Raw genomic sequence first — 17,258 nt, 5'->3', positions numbered from 1 at the left:
AGCTGGGCAGCCTATTGACAGGCTTTGGCGAGACAGGCAGGTGCTTTTCTGGCTGTCAGCCTCACTGTGGGGGTCTAGCAGTGAAAGACCTAGCTGGGGTGGGGGGGGAACTCTGCTGGAGCAGAAACCCTTTTCCAATGGCCATGTTTGGATGTGATGCTCACCTCTGTGGATCTAACATGGACTCTCTGGCCTGATTACACAGCTCTGGTATTCAGATAGTGCTGGAGGGAAGGGTAAATATTACCAAAAAACATTTGTTTTTCTCTGTGCAACCCAGAGCCATTCAGACTGGATTTGTCTCTGTGAAGGTGGGGGCACTTATTGCATCTGCTGATCAGTTATTCTATGCATTTGTTTTTGAATTGGTGCATGTATATTAAGAGATTCCTCCTCACTCCATACTTGTTTTGGCTTGATAGTCCTTCAACTAAAGCTCTGCCCAACACCCCCCCCCCCCCCCCCCCACATAACTTTCTTATTACCCCGCCACTGAGACTTAGAAGCCTGCTGATGATGGCGTAAACATGATTATCTGGGAGAATATTCTTATTTACCATGAACCTTCTCTACTCTGAGTATGTAGCAATACCAAAAATTCACAGTACAATATTACCACATAAAAAGTCCACAAAACAAAATAAGAAAAAGCAAAAAAAAAAAAAAAAAGAAAAAGAAATGCATCTTACTATGTAATATCCTGGTAGATACCATCAGTCCCACAATGGTAGAGACATTTTTTCACGATAGTGTGAAATTGCAAATATCATTACACCCCTATTCCCTTGTAAATGGACAACAACTAAAACACTGTCTGAAATGATGTTTAATTATCAAAGACCATACCAAGTATTTTATTACATATCCCCCTTTGTAAAATGATCCCACTAACCTGAGGTAAAATCTGCTTTCCTCATGATCTTCATCCTCCTTTATTATTTCCAGTCCATACTCATTCTGTGTAAGGTAAATGCTAATACATTAAAACTGGCGGCTTGAATTAAATCCACAGCTGATTCACTACAAAGCCATGTACAGGTATGTGGTTATAAGAACTTAATTTGTTCCTTAGGGTTTCTGTTTTGTGATGCGCCTCCGCTTTGGATGCGACTGTCTGATCAAAGACGGTGGTAACTACAGCACAAACCGAAGCAAGACAGTTTCTAGTTATGTCATGTACATAGTGAGAAACTCTAATCTGCACAGCAGGAAAAAAAAAATTACAGTACTAGTCAATGTCTGCTCTCAGCATTTCTCATTTAAACTCAAAATGCTTCATTATAATTTTAACCGGCAGGATTACATCCGACACCATTTCTCAGATGTGTGTTAATTACAGTTTTCCAGAGATGCACAAACACAGACCTCTTCTTTTCCTCCTCATAAATTCTTTTCTCTTTCTTCCTTCATGCAGGATAATGCATATCCTTCCCCACCTGGAACAAGAAGCCGCCATGAGCAACGTCACAGTCACCGACAACACTGAACCTATCAGCCGTACCATGAGTATGGCAACCCCCAGCCCCTATCCTTATCCTGTTAGTTTTCAGGTCTCTCTGACTGGCTTCCTCATGCTGGAAATCCTTCTGGGCCTGAGCTCTAACCTCACTGTGCTTGCCCTCTACTGTATGAAGTCGAACCTCATTAGCTCTGTCAGTAACATCGTCACTATGAACCTCCATGTGTTGGATGTGTTGGTTTGTGTGTGCTGCATCCCTCTTACAATAGTGGTGGTGCTGCTCTCCCTAGACAGAGACACAGCCCTTGTCTGCTGCTTCCATGAAGCCTGTGTTTCATTCGCTAGTGTTGCCACTGCTGCTAATGTGCTTGCCATCACTCTTGACCGCTACGACATCTCAGTCAAACCAGCCAACCGGGTGCTGACAATGGGCCGTGCCCTGGCCCTGCTCGCTGTCATTTGGGTGCTAGCCTTTGTTAGTTTTCTTGTACCCTTTATTGAGGTGGGCTTCTTTGCCCAAGGCCATTCAGAGCTGAACCAAACACTGGTGGAAAATGTGGTTCACACTAACCAGTACTACACAGAACTTGGCCTCTATTACCACTTACTTGCTCAGATTCCTATTTTCTTCTTTACTGCTGTTGTTATGCTCATCACCTACTCAAAGATCCTGCAAGCACTCAATATTCGTATTGGCACACGTTTCCATGCTTCACAGAAGAAAAAGGCTCGCAGAAAAAAGCGTCCATCCATGACAGCCATGACAACACAGCAGGAAACCACAGATGGATCCCAGAGTAGTGGCAGTCGCAACACAACACTGGGCATGCGTACCTCTGTCTCTGTAATTATTGCCTTGCGCAGGGCTGTTAAACGCCACAGAGAAAGACGAGAGCGTCAAAAAAGAGTTTTCAGGATGTCCTTGCTGATTGTGTCTACGTTTCTTTTGTGCTGGACACCCATCACAGTACTCAACACAGTCATTCTGAGTGTGGGACCCAGCGACCTCATGGTCAAGTTAAGACTGGGCTTCCTGGTCATGGCTTATGGGACTACTATATTCCACCCTCTACTCTATGCTTTCACTAGGCAGAAGTTCCAGAAAGTCTTGAAAAGCAAGATGAAAAAGAGGGTGGTGTCCATCATTGAAGCAGATCCTACCCCTAATAATGCTATTATCCACAATTCCTGGATTGACCCAAAGAGGAACAAAAAGGTGACATTTGATGACAAAGATGCCCGACAAAAATGTTTATCTTCTGAAGACGTGGAGTGAAGGAACTCATTATCTTTAGGGTATACAGTTATTAAAAGCAGCTACAACTGATATCAGGTCATGATGAAAAAGGGAAAATGTTAATCCAAAGCAGATATGTAAATAATACATGTAATGGAATGTACAAAAACAAGAGATGGATAATTTATTACTATTTATTGACAACAAAAGTAGGTTTCATAGATGTACCATATACTGTACTGTAGATATTGCATGGCTTTGCAACACACAGTACATTGTGTATATACCTAATACATGTACAGCATAGGGTAAACAAGGTATATAAATAGAGAGAAAAGTAGGACTTGTTATGTATATTTATAATAAATCTTGTGTTCACTTACCTAACACAGCAAACGGCTTCCTATTCTCCCCTCCCCCGGGTAAAGTGTTTGTGATTCTGTAACAGCTGTGAGATTACTCCCATTCATCACCATGCCACTTGCTCCAACACCAGACTCTGCAGTCCCCATTGACCACTGACCTTATTACCTGGGAGTCCTCAGAGGGAAGGCCCTTAGACTGAAATAAGTCTACAAGTACAGGGTATGCAACAATGACAGACAAGTCAAATGTGAAGAAACAGAAATGTTCCTATATCATAAAAGTTATGATGGTAACACAATGACTACCTTTAGAGTTACAGAAGACCACTCACATTCATTAGACACTACACAAGTGTATTGTCTTGTTTGACATAAACCAGATGTAATCCAAACCTAGACTGTTTCACTTTAACTATCTCCTCTTTGAGCCAAATGGAAAATCTACAGTTGCCTTACACTGGTATGATAAATTGAGCATGATTGTATGGTGGGCCAGGGACTGCGACAAGAGGAGCACGTATTGAAATTCTGAAAGGTAACAGATTTCCCAGATGGTATGTTTTCATATGGATGCTATTTAATCAAACTAAAAGAAAATGTTGAAAATAGTTGTATTATTACAATGTTTGTTTTTAACACCACTAGCAACAATGCTCTCTAAATAAACAAATCCATTACTGCAATAAAGAACTACTGCAAAAATCTTAAGGCATAATAAAAGATTCTATTTACAATACAAAATAACAGATAATGAAGTTATTTCCTGCCTGTGTGTATTTACCAATAGTGCATGCCCTATTTTGTCTGTCAACGAGTAAGACTGTGAAACTGTATTTCCTAAGTGGCTATTGCTGGCAGATGATAATGCAGCCAGCCTTGTATTTTAATCTCAAATTGAATAAAGATTGCCCAGAATAAGTAGGGATAATTTATTCATACAGCTGCAGAAGAATTTCAGCTGTAATAATCATCAAGAAAACAAAAGTCACCTTATTACAGTCAGTCTACACTAACAGGGAAACGAGATACAACGTTACAAAGGCATTAGCATATCAAGCCATGCTCAGCTAGCCTGGCAGCCCACTTCATTACAATCCAATACAAGAGGTGGGTATATACACAGTGTATTGATGCAGAAATGTACACATACAAAAACTGAAGAGCCCTTTAGATCCTGACAGCACAGGGCTATTGGTTACCATAACAATTACTCAACCTTAATTTAATGCTTCTCAGGCTGTCAGTGTGTGTTTTGAAGCACAACAGAGAGCACTGTTATGGGAATATTGTTGCAGGCAAGGTTCTTTATGACCCTGCTGTAAACAGGCAGTGTGGATGTCACAGTGCCTAGAGGGCAGGTCTGTGATTGAGAGTGGAAAAAGGATCACAACCAACAACAGGTCAGCTGACAGGGAGGGAAAATGACCTATGAGATGAAACACTGAGCCAGAGGATACATTTAACACACTAAGCTATGCGAGTACAAAAAGATGGGCTATCAATATATAAACATATAGACTTATTTGCACTAGCACTATAAAGTGAACAACTGCTCAAGTGTCAGGTACTATTCCCAGCTTGATTAGTGCTACTGGATAACGTCATTTGTATTGATTACCTTCTAAAATTACCTCTCAAAGATCAATACTATTTACGCCAACAATTTGTTTTCCATCCTTCGGTACAGTCACACTGACAAAAAAACAAAAAGGTCCGTCAAGCCCAACTAACATAGGATAATGTTCTGACTGAATTGCCATTTTGTTAACACTCCCGTTATTTGGTCAGACATTCACTTTTTGTTGGTCATTTTCTGTTTGGGAGGAGGGTATTTTGTTCTCACTATCACAGTGGCTGGTGTATCTGTTCACTTCATGTTATTTTTAGCTGACACAGAATCAGCACAAGTACTGGGAAGGAGAAGTTAGCTGGTCCGGTTAATCAGTACAAAATTATATTTTTATAACATGTAGATATTGTTTTGTTTTATTCTCATTCTGGGAAAACAAAACAAAACACTTCATCTAAATCTCCTCAAGAGAAAGGAAAGAGGATCAGGATCAGAGGGAATGCCCCACTGGCATTTAGAGTTATCTCTAAATATCTGAACTCTAACAGTCAGATTAAATACTAGATCTATATTGTTCAGAGCTTTGGGTTATGTTTTAACAAGTTGTTTTGGACAACTAGGCAATGACCTGTGACTCCAATTTTGTCTCAATTTCATCATTATAATAAAATATAATTTAATTTTAAACATGCATCAAGTAATTTTTGACCACCCAGGGCAAAGAAACAACAGGCATAGACACTAATATTTTTAAGCACCAGCCCCACAGGCCACCAAGCCCCTAAATTTGATGGCCAACATACATTTTTGGGAATGAAGTGCAGATGAAGTTTGATGTTTGCGGAATGTTAACGCTGCACTGGCAATGTGCAGGAACTCTGAGACATGGGGTCTCATTCTCAGTAGAGACTTGATAAAGCTTGGTGGCCACAGTGGGCCACCTGCTGGAATATATGGTGGCCAGACAGTAACTTTTTGTGGCCACAGGCCATGGTTCATGCTGAACCAGTGAGTATAGACCACTGTTTGTCAAGTTTCTAACAGTGACATAGTGTTAATTAATATAAAAACATGAATTAATGAAACTTAAAAATCAAATGTGACATACAAAACATGCTGTTTAGCATGTGCCTGATAATGTATACAAAACCTATATAGTTTACACAGCGAGTCTTACCTCATGTCTTCCTCCAACATGTCACAGCTATACTGTATATATATCTACATGTTAATCACATTTTGAGCAGGGTAGCAGGCCACAACAACACCATCAACCTGAGGTGACAGCAGATACAAGTCAATACACTACCACAGTCAACACAGAGGTTCAGTGATGCTTCACTACAAGCCTTATTACACTCACTTGACCCTGATGTGTCCTCCTCCTTCTCCCTAATACATCATGTTAAGGCTGCTACTTGCTGCTGTCCCTATCACATAGGCTTTGTCCTTCCCTTTCTGCCTCTCTTACCATCTCCATTTCAGATGGCATCTCTTCAGGGCCTCTCTCTGTCCAGCCCAGACACAGAATAAAAGCCTGGGAAATCACATTACTCTGTCCGTATGGAGCCTCTATTGCATTAGGTCAGCAAACACTCAACTGTAATTCTGCTATTGTAGAAAAGAAGACAGTGAATTGAGCACACCGACCAGCACTGCTTGGCAAATTGTAGGTTGTGGTCATTTCCAAATGTTACTCTCAACAAGCCACATTTAGAAAGATGGAAGGACACTTTATACAGTTGGAAGATAAAGGTGGGTGACAAGCGAAAAGAAAAACCTGAACAAATGAGCGGTCTCTTCCATATCCGGAAGTGAGTATGACCAGTATGAAAAGCATGGGAACCATATGCTATAGCCTTTGTAGCCACCAGATCTCAACCCAGTTGAACATCTATGGGAGATTTTGGACAGATGTGTTAGACACCGCTCTACACCACCATCATCAAAACACCAAATAAAAGGAATATCTTTAGCACAAATCATGTTCATCAGGGCCAGCAATTAATCTAATTTTATTTTCAATTACAATTTTGGCTACCAATGATTGTGAGAGCTAGATAATCGAGAAAATTATTATTGTGTCACACTCCATTTTGAAATGATGCTCTTGTCTTATGTTTTAAATCCACGCTATGAAAATTTACAGTTATCATACAATGCATATTTGCTTATTAGCATTACTGAGGGAAAAACACAATGTACCTGCACCTTTCTTCCCCGACTTCCTGTCAGACTCCACAACGGGCGCCACATACACACACGCAGCAGGCAAATGGCAGAGAGGAGGCGGCGACAGATGGCCCATCACCAAACTCCATCCAGCCCAAAAAAAAAAAAAAAAAAAAAAATGAAATCACCCAAGTCCATCTACCAAAAAGAAATTCAAATCAGCAGTGCAGGATTACTTTAGATATCTGGAAAAACAACACTGTCAAGAACACCATCTCTCTGTGTAGATCAAATATGTGTCCCGTTTAAAACTTTGACCCCAAACAATACAAGTCAATATAAAAATACGCTATTGAAAAATTGTCGGTTTGTTCGCTAATCTCTGACTTGCAAAAGAACTACCGATGTGACCCCAGAAACACACAAATGTTCCAGGCTCAGAAAAATGAGTATGTGTAGGTGTATAAAAGGCACAAACAGGTCTGACTGCAATCTCACACACCTGCAATAGATTTGGTGTCACCTGCCTTTATCTTCCAACTGTATAAAGTATACAGTTTACACAAAAACATGAAGCACATAAAGAAGTAAGAGGTTTGGTGTTGACATGGCCGCATGCCCTGTCGCTATGTGTGTCTGCACCTGCCAGTCAGTGCGTGATTGTGTGTGTGTGTGTTTGTGCATCCATCTATGCAGCGTGGTGTGGGTCTATAGTCCAGCATACCCAGTTGCATGTGCAGCTATGTCCATAATGTAAGCGCATGCCACCATGTGCGAATCCAATAGTTTTATCAGGCAGTGACAGAGTGTCAACCGCTGTGTGTAAGAGAGGAGACAGCTGAGAGAAGATTGCTGCCCTCCAGCTCTTCACACAGTGATGACTGCTGCCTGGTGATTGTACCGCCATTCTTCTCTACACACAGAAAGATATGAATGGGACCAACACAACAAAGCTCACTAAAACAGCCTGGCAGCTTGAGTCTGACACAAAATGGACAGCTTTTGTATTTGCTAAAGACAAAATAGACTGTTACATTTTAAACAGACTCCACTCTCATCCAAGTGTCCTCTGTCATAACAGTCACACATGACTACACCATATGAGCAGTAGCTGGCCCTTTAATCAAGAGCTAGTTACTGTACTTAGCCTCTATATAAACATTTAAGAGTGAACTTAACTATGACCACATCCTCTAATGAATTACCTATAGAAATGGGCCTGATCCCATCCTATATCAGCATCAGGTCCGATATTGATGTCATTCACTCATCAGATATTCCAGTCTGCAGCTTGCGCTGGACCATGAACCCGGTGTAACCTAACATAATATAACATGAGACATGTCACTGATCCAGATTCCATTTCACATCTTACCATAAATCCACCGCAATTTAAGTCTGTAACCGAGTGAACAAATAACATTAATGTTGGTTTGACTAAAATGTCACTTGTTTGGAGATATTTTAGTCTGGAAATGCAGAAAAGCAGGACAGTTACTTGTAATGCGTGTAAAGCCAGGGTGCCAAGAGGTGGAATACAGTTTCATCATACAGTACAACCTATTTAATCAAGCACCTGCAAATGCATACACTGCCAGCAGACAACCCAAACCCTAAACAGATTACAGAGAAGTTACTAAACTTCATTATACTCGATGCCCAGCCACATTCTGAAGTGGCAAATGACAGATTTCGCAGCGTGTTGGAGACTGGGTATAATTTGCCATTCCAGAACATACAGTATATTTCAGAGACTGTTATCCCCGACCCATACAACTTGAGTGTCATCACAGTTAGCAGATGTTAAAACCATGAGCTTCACAACGGATATTTGGACCTCAGATGTCAGCTGCCTTGAAGGTGATCCCCTCTATTCAGTTGTCACTTTACTGGACCCCTGATACAAAGACAGATGAGACAGATTTTTTTTTTTTTATTAATAATAAATCATTAATGCCCTAATGTTGGCTACATTTTAAATGGTAAATGTGAAATCTTGAAAAACTAAATCCACGTTTATTTCTAGCCCAAAAGTGGAGATCTGTAAATGTGCAGTAATTTAGAGACACATGTGTCCTAGGCCTCTGACCATCTGGTGGTTGCACTTATCCATCATTACATATATTTAATATTTTGTTAATTGTTTTACTGAAATGAAAGAGCTCTTGGATCAGTGTCGGAATCGGCAGTTGTGTATCGGAACTGGAGAAATATCAATTGGCCCATTGCTAATTACCTGAAAGCATTCTCAAGCTCTACAGCTCTGATTTGCACCTCTGGCAGGCTTCTTAATTGAAAACTCATCACATGGATATGTTTGATCAATTCACTCCTTTATGCAGGATAACACTTAAAGGTACAATTAAAAAATGACACTAAAAGTCTGTACACAACTACACTGAGAGGATCAATTCAAGATGAGTTGGCAGTGTTCTACCTAGTAGTTTCAGGACTTGTAGATAACCCTGCAGTCCAGTCAGGTTGGAAAAATGGCTGAGATGTTGGAGAAACTGCAGCTGGCAACAAGAAGAGCTTGTACAGCTGGTACAGAGGAGAGATGTTGTGTTGATCATGTGGGCACTCTGTAGCTTCAGTCATTACAATACTGAACAAAATGAAGCTAAATGCAAATTCTGCTAGAAAATAGCCCAGCAGTGCAGCCTCTTCATGAGCGTTCACTGCAGTGTGTTTGACGAGTGTGTGGGAGAGAGACTGCATGCCTGTGCCTAGTGAGGCAGATATACTGGCCGTAGGAGCGTTAGCTGCACTACAAACCCCCCTCAACTCCTCTTACCACAGCTCTCTGTAAAACTGTTTTCTGTACCCTATCTGTGTGTGCGTCTTGAAATAGTGTTGCTGGGAAACAGTCTATATAGCAAGGGAACAGTGAATTTACTGTGAAGTCATCATCTGGCTTCATTTCCTTATTGAACAAACAGAGCTATTATTAAGCCTGCATATCTATATTTTGTTGCTTAAACTGCACCATCCACTGTAAATGGGTGGCTTCTGAGTGTGGAACCTGAAGCAGTCACAGTATTAATTACCCATATCCTGCACGAGTGGTTTTTGTTTTTATACAGAGATACAAAGGAAACATGCTGTCTAGTGATATTTACCTGCATGATCAATGAAATGTTCTTGCACTGTACAGCTACCATTTCAGGCTACAAATGCACTGGATAATTTTGTTTACAAATTTATTTGGTTTAGATTAAGGTTTTGTGAACACCTTAGCACACATGAATGTTTGTGTAGCCAACAGTGAGAGCACTGAAATAGTATCAAGTATCTCCTAAAACACTGGCTATTTATTCAGTGATGAGACAAATGCAGAAACCTTTTCAAAATACTGTTACATCTAATTCAATCAAGTCCAAAAGGTTATTGGTATTAATAAGCTATTAGTTGTAGTGTAAAGTCAGCACTAAGAGCTAAACATGTTTATAGTCCATGACGTTCTACAGGTTGGCCATATAACAAGAATTAAAAGAGATATAATTAGGCCTATATCAATAAGCAGAATTTGTCTAAACCAACTAAGCTAGTTCGTTAACAGATAGCTTAACTTAATGTTGAGGAAATTGGCCAAAGGTGGCAGCCGTAGCATCTTTTGAGAGTTAATTAAAGCCAACAGACTTCTTAACATGTCTAATGACTAAATGTACAGAGCATTTTCGTTTCTGTGAATACATACTCTAAAACACAATGCGAAAAAACAACCAACAAAATTTACACAGTTATTCAAACAGCTAAAAACACTGACAGTAGCTTACCTGAGTCTTAACGTCACGTGTCCTCAAAGGTAAACGGAACTAGTATCCAGCATATTCCCATATACGGCCTCACCACTTCCGGAAGTGTACGGACACGATTACTCCGTTTAGTTCAGTGCTCTTACAGTAAAGTTACTACACACGAAGCTGTCATCATGGTAGACATTCACTGGAAGCCCAGCATAATGTGGTTACGATATCTAAATACACCGGTGGCTGAATACGCTTCTGGATTTGCGCCACCAATAGTCAAGGAAAGGAATTGTAGTGCCAGTGTCACCTGTAATACAGCATTCATGCATGCACTTCCATGCAACACGTCCGCCTCTGTGTTTATGAAGCTAAAATGTTGGTGAAATTGTCATAAATATATAAATTCAATTATCTGTTTATTATTGAGGTCATAGTTAAAGGTGGTGTTGTACTGGACTACATTATATTCACAGGTGTCTCTCTATTTTTGTCCTCCCCATCTACATACATGAGATGTTCAGAATATAGGGAACACCTCTGAATGATCAAATTCATACAAATATAAAACATTTAGAAAACCTAAGGTGACTTTCAGGATTAAAATAGTGCCCATCTAGTGTAGTGGCCCGATAACAGTGGTCCTCTGGGAACTTCTTAGTCAGAATGGTGGTCCCTGTCACAATTAGTTGAAAACCCCTGCATTATATAAAAACAATCTTATATAATCTTTAAGATATGCATTGTCCCATTGACTACTGTAGCTGTATACAGCAGACATACAATAAATAAAAGGATGGAGTTGTGAGGTTACATCACTCCATTCCACCACTTCACACACTACTGCATCACTGTAGCCTGACCATCTGTTTATTGCAGGCATTTTACTAAAATGACTCTTGAGTCTCCTGAGCTGCAACCTCTGAGGTGGCAAAGAGAGGAGAGCAATCAAAGCACATTCAGTTCTGCTACAGTCATTAGCCTGCTCTCAAAAAGCTATCACAGGGTGCAGCTGTAAACATTTTGCTCCTCAGCACTCCTGAGACATGCAGTCAAGAAGGATAGCAGCTATTAGTCTTTTTCACAGAGGAAGCCAGTGTGAATACATGTTGCAAACTGAATACAGTAGGTAAAATACACAGAATAATCCAGGGAACTGAATTAGGTCAAAAATCTCATTATTCAAAAGGAAGAGTATATTAAAAGCAATGGTATGCTCAAGGATGCCTTCAGTCTCTGTTGCTGATGGGTAACACCCATGTAATCTGTATGTTTATGAGCAAGCCAAAAGCTGTTTTATTTTATTTTAAAAGCCACACAAAGATACTAAAAGAGCAAAATTTGAGTCTGTTTGTAATGAATGAGCTTTTGCAATTAACCCATATCTGCTATTTCAGTAGCAACTATTTATATACCTCTGATGTGTAAACAGGGCCCTGTATTCACACTGCTGCTTGTCAGTATGTCAGTTTCATACATAAAGAATATCTGAATTGAATTGACTGCAATAATTGCAAAGCATACAGCACAGGACCAACTTTCTGCCCATGTGCAAAACTCCAGTATATTTTATCAATAGATAACATCGCCCCCTTCTGGACATTGGATTCTTTCGTGTAGTAAAAGGCACAAAAGAAAAGTCAGCATATCCAAAGAGATATTCAAAGTATGAAATCTGCTTGTATACGGTAGAAAATTGTGGATAAATGTCAAACACTAAATGTTAATTGTTATTTTAAAAGAGAGTTCTTCCTCTCATAACTATTTTTGGACTGTGACGTGAAACGTGAGAAGGCACCAACAAATACACTCATACTCGAATGCTGGTCCACAAGATGAGCCTTGAAGTCATTTGGTAGCCTGAAAAGAAAGCATTTGGTGAATCTAAAGGTTAACAAATTCAAAGGGGCTGACAAACGAGGTCAACGGGCCAGCAGAGTTTTATAGGGCTGTGAGTCCTCTGGTGCTCTCCAGCAGCTGTTGTGAATGCGTGAGCACATGTGTCTACATTTTCCCATTCTTCTGTTCATTCATCTTTGTCTGGTAAACAAACAACACAGTTTATTGATTGCAATAGACTGACTACCTTACACTCTTATACAAAATGAGAACAGCAACTGGCAAAGATTAGATTGAATAGACTTGCAGGTCAAAGTCTTTAAATAGCCAAAGGTTATGAATGACTGTTGTGGCTACTTGTATGAAGTAGGGTTACTGAAACATTTTGTATGTGTATGCTCACAAAGCTACTCCACAATATAAAAGACTAGCATACAGTAACATAAATAAAAATATAGAACCATTTTTGCATTTTCATTATTGTAAATGTCCTCAGGAAGTCAGAGTCACAATGACTCTCCAGTGGACAGTTGTGGCTTTCTTCTTCTATACAGAGTTAGCAGTCAACATCTTCTTGTGTATAGCCTTCATATCACCCCAGAGGTAATACAATTTAACACACAAATCCAAAACATAATCAAGAGTTCCCCCATATGGTCAGCTTAGTGTGCAGGAGCCCATTTTCTGAATCCGTGAAAATATGTCAAGAATAAATAAATACATATGCAAACTGAAAGAGGCACTTCACAACAATCACCAGCAGAGTGCACCCACTTCTTTTCTAGGTACATCTACAGTGTATTATGACGGTTACTCTCATAGTGCCCCTTTGACCTGCTTTGTAGATGGCATTTGGTTTTCAGCTGGAGAATATGGAACTGGTTGTTTCCATACTGGAACAAATGCTCCTTTGCTATGGTTGTTATTGTTCTTTTCCTGTTGTGAGAGACAGACACTGAATATTGAACAGACTGACAACATGTTGTCTGTCCAGCCCAGGCAGCATCACTATGCTTCTGTTCTCCTGTTCACCTTCAAATGCTGTTTGTGAGGTGCAGAAGTACTCAGGCCTTGAACTCATACAAGATAACAAGGTGAGCCCAGTCTGGATGACCATATCCACGTGAAGCTCTTTGGAGCGCAGAGGAACCTCTATGCATCTGGCTTCTCACTCGTCCTCTGGATGTAAGTGAAATTCTTTTTCACATTTATTCAGAACAACAGAAAAGTGTGTTTGGAATAAATATTACTTTCCACATGACCATCTACTGTCTTATGTATGCTTTTACAATTCAATTCCTGGGGTCTTGTCTTGTCCTGCCTTTATTTCTTTAGTCTCTGGTCTTTTCCTCTCCTGTGAACTCATCACAGTATCATGCGTCGGGTTGTCACCCTGCTAAACCCGGTTGCTGTAACCTTGGAGAACAGTGCAGGCCTTCAGGCTCAGATGAACCACGTTGTCATAACAGCCAGGCAGTACCAGGCAAACACCCTGATGCTCAAAAAGTGAGAAAGCACAAGCACTTTTCTTTTGTCTTAAAAAAAACAGTTTATAGTATAACTTTGCATTTTTAAATGCTTCTGGGTCATGTCCACTTATTTAATACTGTACACTGTAATTTAACTCATACTGTATTTCACAGAGGTGTTTCTGTGATTTCTATTTTGCACGAGCTCTGTTGTCTCCTGTTAAAATCAAACATTTAAATTGATTAATCACAGATAATCCTTTGTGTGCAGTCTCCCTCCTTGATGACAAAAAATCTATGTCAGCAAAAAAAAAAAAAGCAGCAACTGATGCTGGAGGTTAAAACGTTGGCAGGTCAACTGAAGGCTGCCAAGAAAGGTGAGTAATTATAACTGCATTAAAATAGGATCCTCTGCATTGATACACGTCTTTGCACTTCATACAAAAATTATTCACAAAAAGCTATAATTATCACTCATTAAGCTGTAGGTCACTTCTGGCATAAAACACTAGCTGTGTTATTATGAAAGAAGCTAATTAAAGAGCGATTTTTTTTAGATAGAGTACTGTTTTTGTGTGTGTGGGTAGCTGTGCACAAGTCTCATGCTGAAGTGGAGGCCATGAGGAGACATGCCAAAGGTCTGAAATGAGAAGATGAAAGACTATTGAGGAAACACCATCAGCTTCAGGTAACACAAACAAAACATGACATACATGCCAATGCACAATCCAAAAATGCTTACTCTATGTTGACTTTTATGTTTACTCTAAATGTGTATAACCAGACCACCACAGTAGGGTCCTTCTGTCAGAATGTGCATACCATTATAGAATATACATGAATAGAATTAAGTTAGGACTCCAAACATATTAGATTTATTGCAGAGATTGACAGACTGACAATGTCAACTCAAGGTCTACTACTGAACATACAGTCCTCATCAGCAGACTAACTTTGTCATAGATGTCCACATGTTCCATGATTCTGGGCATTTTAGGACTTCTCATTCATGCTGACGTAAAACTGGTGTTTGACATTTTGTTCTTAATGCTAGAAATGGCAGATTGGCTACTGTAGTTACAGTAGACTCAGACGTTTGATTGTCAAAGCCACAAAGAGAAATGAAACTGATCTTACTGAAGGAATGGTTTCTGTCATATCTGTACAGGAAGTGATAGTTGTGTATGCCAAAGGGATATTGTAGCTTTGGTTTGATAGTTGATGTCATTCGTTCACAGGTTGAAACCCTTACTTTACCACAGCGTGTCCACAGTCACAGTTGCAAAGTCTACAGACCTGTTTGACTTGTATATGTCTCCTGAAATGCAATCAAAGCCATGAGAACAAGACTGAAATTATACTGTTTAACAGTCTTATTCAAGCACCTTAATAAATTGTAGAATCTGAAAATCAATTTGATCAAGTTCATTAATAAAAACAAAGACAAACATAGAAAATACTACACAATTACATTCTATTTTTCTACAAAGGTCTTCCAACCTTGAAAGACAAACACATCAATTTATACATCCCTGAAATAGCATATGATGTTCATAAAATGACTCATCAGATATCCTACATCTAAACAAGTCCTATACAAATATATACTCTGTGTGCTATGAAAGGTGTCCACAGTGTATGTTCCCCCACACATCCGAGGTGCTCCATGGAGCTGAGTCAGAAGAGACGAGGTTGTGCTGAGACTCACAAGTGCGTTTCTCTGTCAGGACTGCAGTCCAAAGCCAGTATAACTTGCCCACAGTGCACGGTGCTGCTCTCCTCTTTCTTTACTGATTCCAATTCTGCACTCCCATTGGCCACAGCATTTTTCTCCTCTCTCTTAACGTGTCTTTTGAGTAAAGCAAAGTACAAAATACAAAAGAAGAAGGAGACTGTCCTCAAGCCTAGTGTCAGGCCCAGGTACACTATCCTGCAACAAAGGAAACAACACTGTTAGGGTACAAATTAAATATACCAGAGTCAAGCTGCCGCTCTCTGAGGAAAAAGCACAGTTCCTGCCTTAAGCCTACATAAGTTAAGTGCATTTTACATCAATGGGTCTCATTCACCAAGTGCCCTTAAGAACAAATTTGTTCATCTGGGGCAGAGGGGAAGGTGTGACTTAGCCTTCTGGCTATCTAAAGAGGCCCCTTACAAAAGTAGCAGCCTCTTAATTAGTCCGGAGTGAGAGTAAGTCAGCCTTCTAATACCAAACGTATGACAAACTTACATGTTATAAGACTTTAAGTAAGTAAATAGTAAAGTTCTCTCTATTTTTAAATCAGAGAATATTTTTATTAATGAGCATTACAGCTGAAGAGTTTCAAAAACATCTTAGTGGATCTGCCATGCAGAGCTAAATTTACCTGTAAGCTGTGGTGTTGTATATTCTGCATGCTCCTCTTCCTCCACACATTTTGTATCCCCATTTGAGGCAGGTTGTATCAATTATGGCTCCAAAGTATATAGGGGCAGGTATTCCAGCTGTTGTGCAATTTGAAATAACTTGTTACTTCAAATAAAAATCAAATACATGTTTACATTTTTTAACTATATAATGATGAGCTTCAACATTATTCCAGTAATTCTGCTCATTCCAAAATGCCAGGAGATTTCCACATGCCTGAATGCAAACTAAACAGACAGTAAAGCACAGAATATCGAAGATGATTCTCACCAAGTGTGCGAGTGGCTAAGGTGTGGATTCCAAGTGCTAGAGATTTCAGCTCAGGTTTAATGCATCTACAGAGACAAGACTGAGTCATTAAAGGAGATTCACAACACCTAAAGAGTAACAGTGAGATGTACACTTTTTTGTATTGAAAGATACACTACAGTTGAACAATACAGTGACAAGATGCTTTAAGGTATAAAAGTAGAAAAATGCATTTTATGACAGTTTTAGTAATTTCTGAAAATATCTCCACTAATGATACTCTATCAAATGAAGTGATCTTTTTTTTTCTGGGAAGTGTAATCTGTCCAAAAATGACAAGATGATGACAAGATATACTGCATCATCAACAGCCTGCATGTGAAAAGAGTCTAGTGATTTCCTTTTTACAAGACAGCTGCTGACAGACCTGATGAGCAGCACAAAGCCTGGTGTTCCCCCGAGAGAGATTATGAAGGAACTGAGCACAGACAGAACCAGGAAATATGGAAAGATTTTTTCACAGCTGTCCCTCAGTGGACACTGGCCCAGAGTTGCTGTCAGGTTTCCTGAGTGGGTATCAGTCACTGCCACACACCTGCAATTGCCAAACATCTACAGTAGCACGTAAGAAAACAGTGAGTTTATCAACAACAGATGAGATGTGACACAGCAGGAAACACTTGTCCTCTAGGTAAATACTCATGCAAACAGAACTGAAATGTCATGGGCTACTCTGTGGGCATCA

General features: G+C 39.8%; 2 protein-coding genes, 1 long non-coding RNA gene and 1 pseudogene across 8 annotated transcripts in view; 2 read left to right on the top strand and 2 right to left on the bottom strand.

Annotated features, from left to right (window-relative positions):
- LOC109973902 (probable G-protein coupled receptor 22) overlaps positions 1–4,990 on the top strand; it is a 7,779-nt gene extending 2,789 nt beyond the window's left edge. The window contains exons 1-2 of one of the 3 annotated variants that reach the window (XM_020623791.1): positions 7–236; positions 1,415–4,990. In XM_020623791.1, coding sequence (XP_020479447.1) covers positions 1,419–2,735 — 1,317 coding nt within the window. In that variant the 5' untranslated portion in view covers positions 7–236; positions 1,415–1,418 and the 3' untranslated portion in view covers positions 2,736–4,990. Of the gene's footprint in view, positions 1–6; positions 312–1,414 lie in introns of those variants that run through there. The other 2 variants (XM_020623800.1, XM_020623782.1) reach the window with 2 other exon arrangements.
- The window catches only part of LOC109973939 (uncharacterized), a 55,943-nt gene extending 45,212 nt beyond the window's left edge, over positions 1–10,731 (bottom strand). Inside the window, exon 1 of the long non-coding RNA XR_002276899.1 lies at positions 10,580–10,731. This is a non-coding gene — a long non-coding RNA (uncharacterized LOC109973939). The remainder of the gene's footprint in view (positions 1–10,579) is intronic.
- A 2,168-nt stretch (positions 10,732–12,899) lies between these two features.
- LOC109973011 (B-cell receptor-associated protein 29-like) lies at positions 12,900–13,898 on the top strand (annotated as a pseudogene).
- Positions 13,899–14,716: 818 nt separating this feature from the next.
- LOC109974616 (solute carrier organic anion transporter family member 1C1-like) overlaps positions 14,717–17,258 on the bottom strand; it is an 11,215-nt gene continuing 8,673 nt past the window's right edge. For all 4 annotated transcript variants that reach the window (XM_020624909.1, XM_020624937.1, XM_020624918.1 and 1 more), the window contains exons 12-15: positions 16,941–17,125; positions 16,535–16,599; positions 16,224–16,341; positions 14,717–15,787 (exon numbers count right to left, since the gene is read on the bottom strand). In XM_020624909.1, coding sequence (XP_020480565.1) covers positions 15,562–15,787; positions 16,224–16,341; positions 16,535–16,599; positions 16,941–17,125 — 594 coding nt within the window. In that variant the 3' untranslated portion in view covers positions 14,717–15,561. The remainder of the gene's footprint in view (positions 15,788–16,223; positions 16,342–16,534; positions 16,600–16,940; positions 17,126–17,258) is intronic.

The sequence above is a fragment of the Monopterus albus genome, unplaced genomic scaffold (genome assembly GCF_001952655.1).
Source record: "Monopterus albus unplaced genomic scaffold, M_albus_1.0 scaffold7.1, whole genome shotgun sequence".
Classification (NCBI taxonomy): domain Eukaryota; kingdom Metazoa; phylum Chordata; class Actinopteri; order Synbranchiformes; family Synbranchidae; genus Monopterus; species Monopterus albus.
The sequence above is the reverse complement of the archived record's forward strand: the minus strand, read 5'-3'. Positions and strand labels throughout refer to the sequence as shown.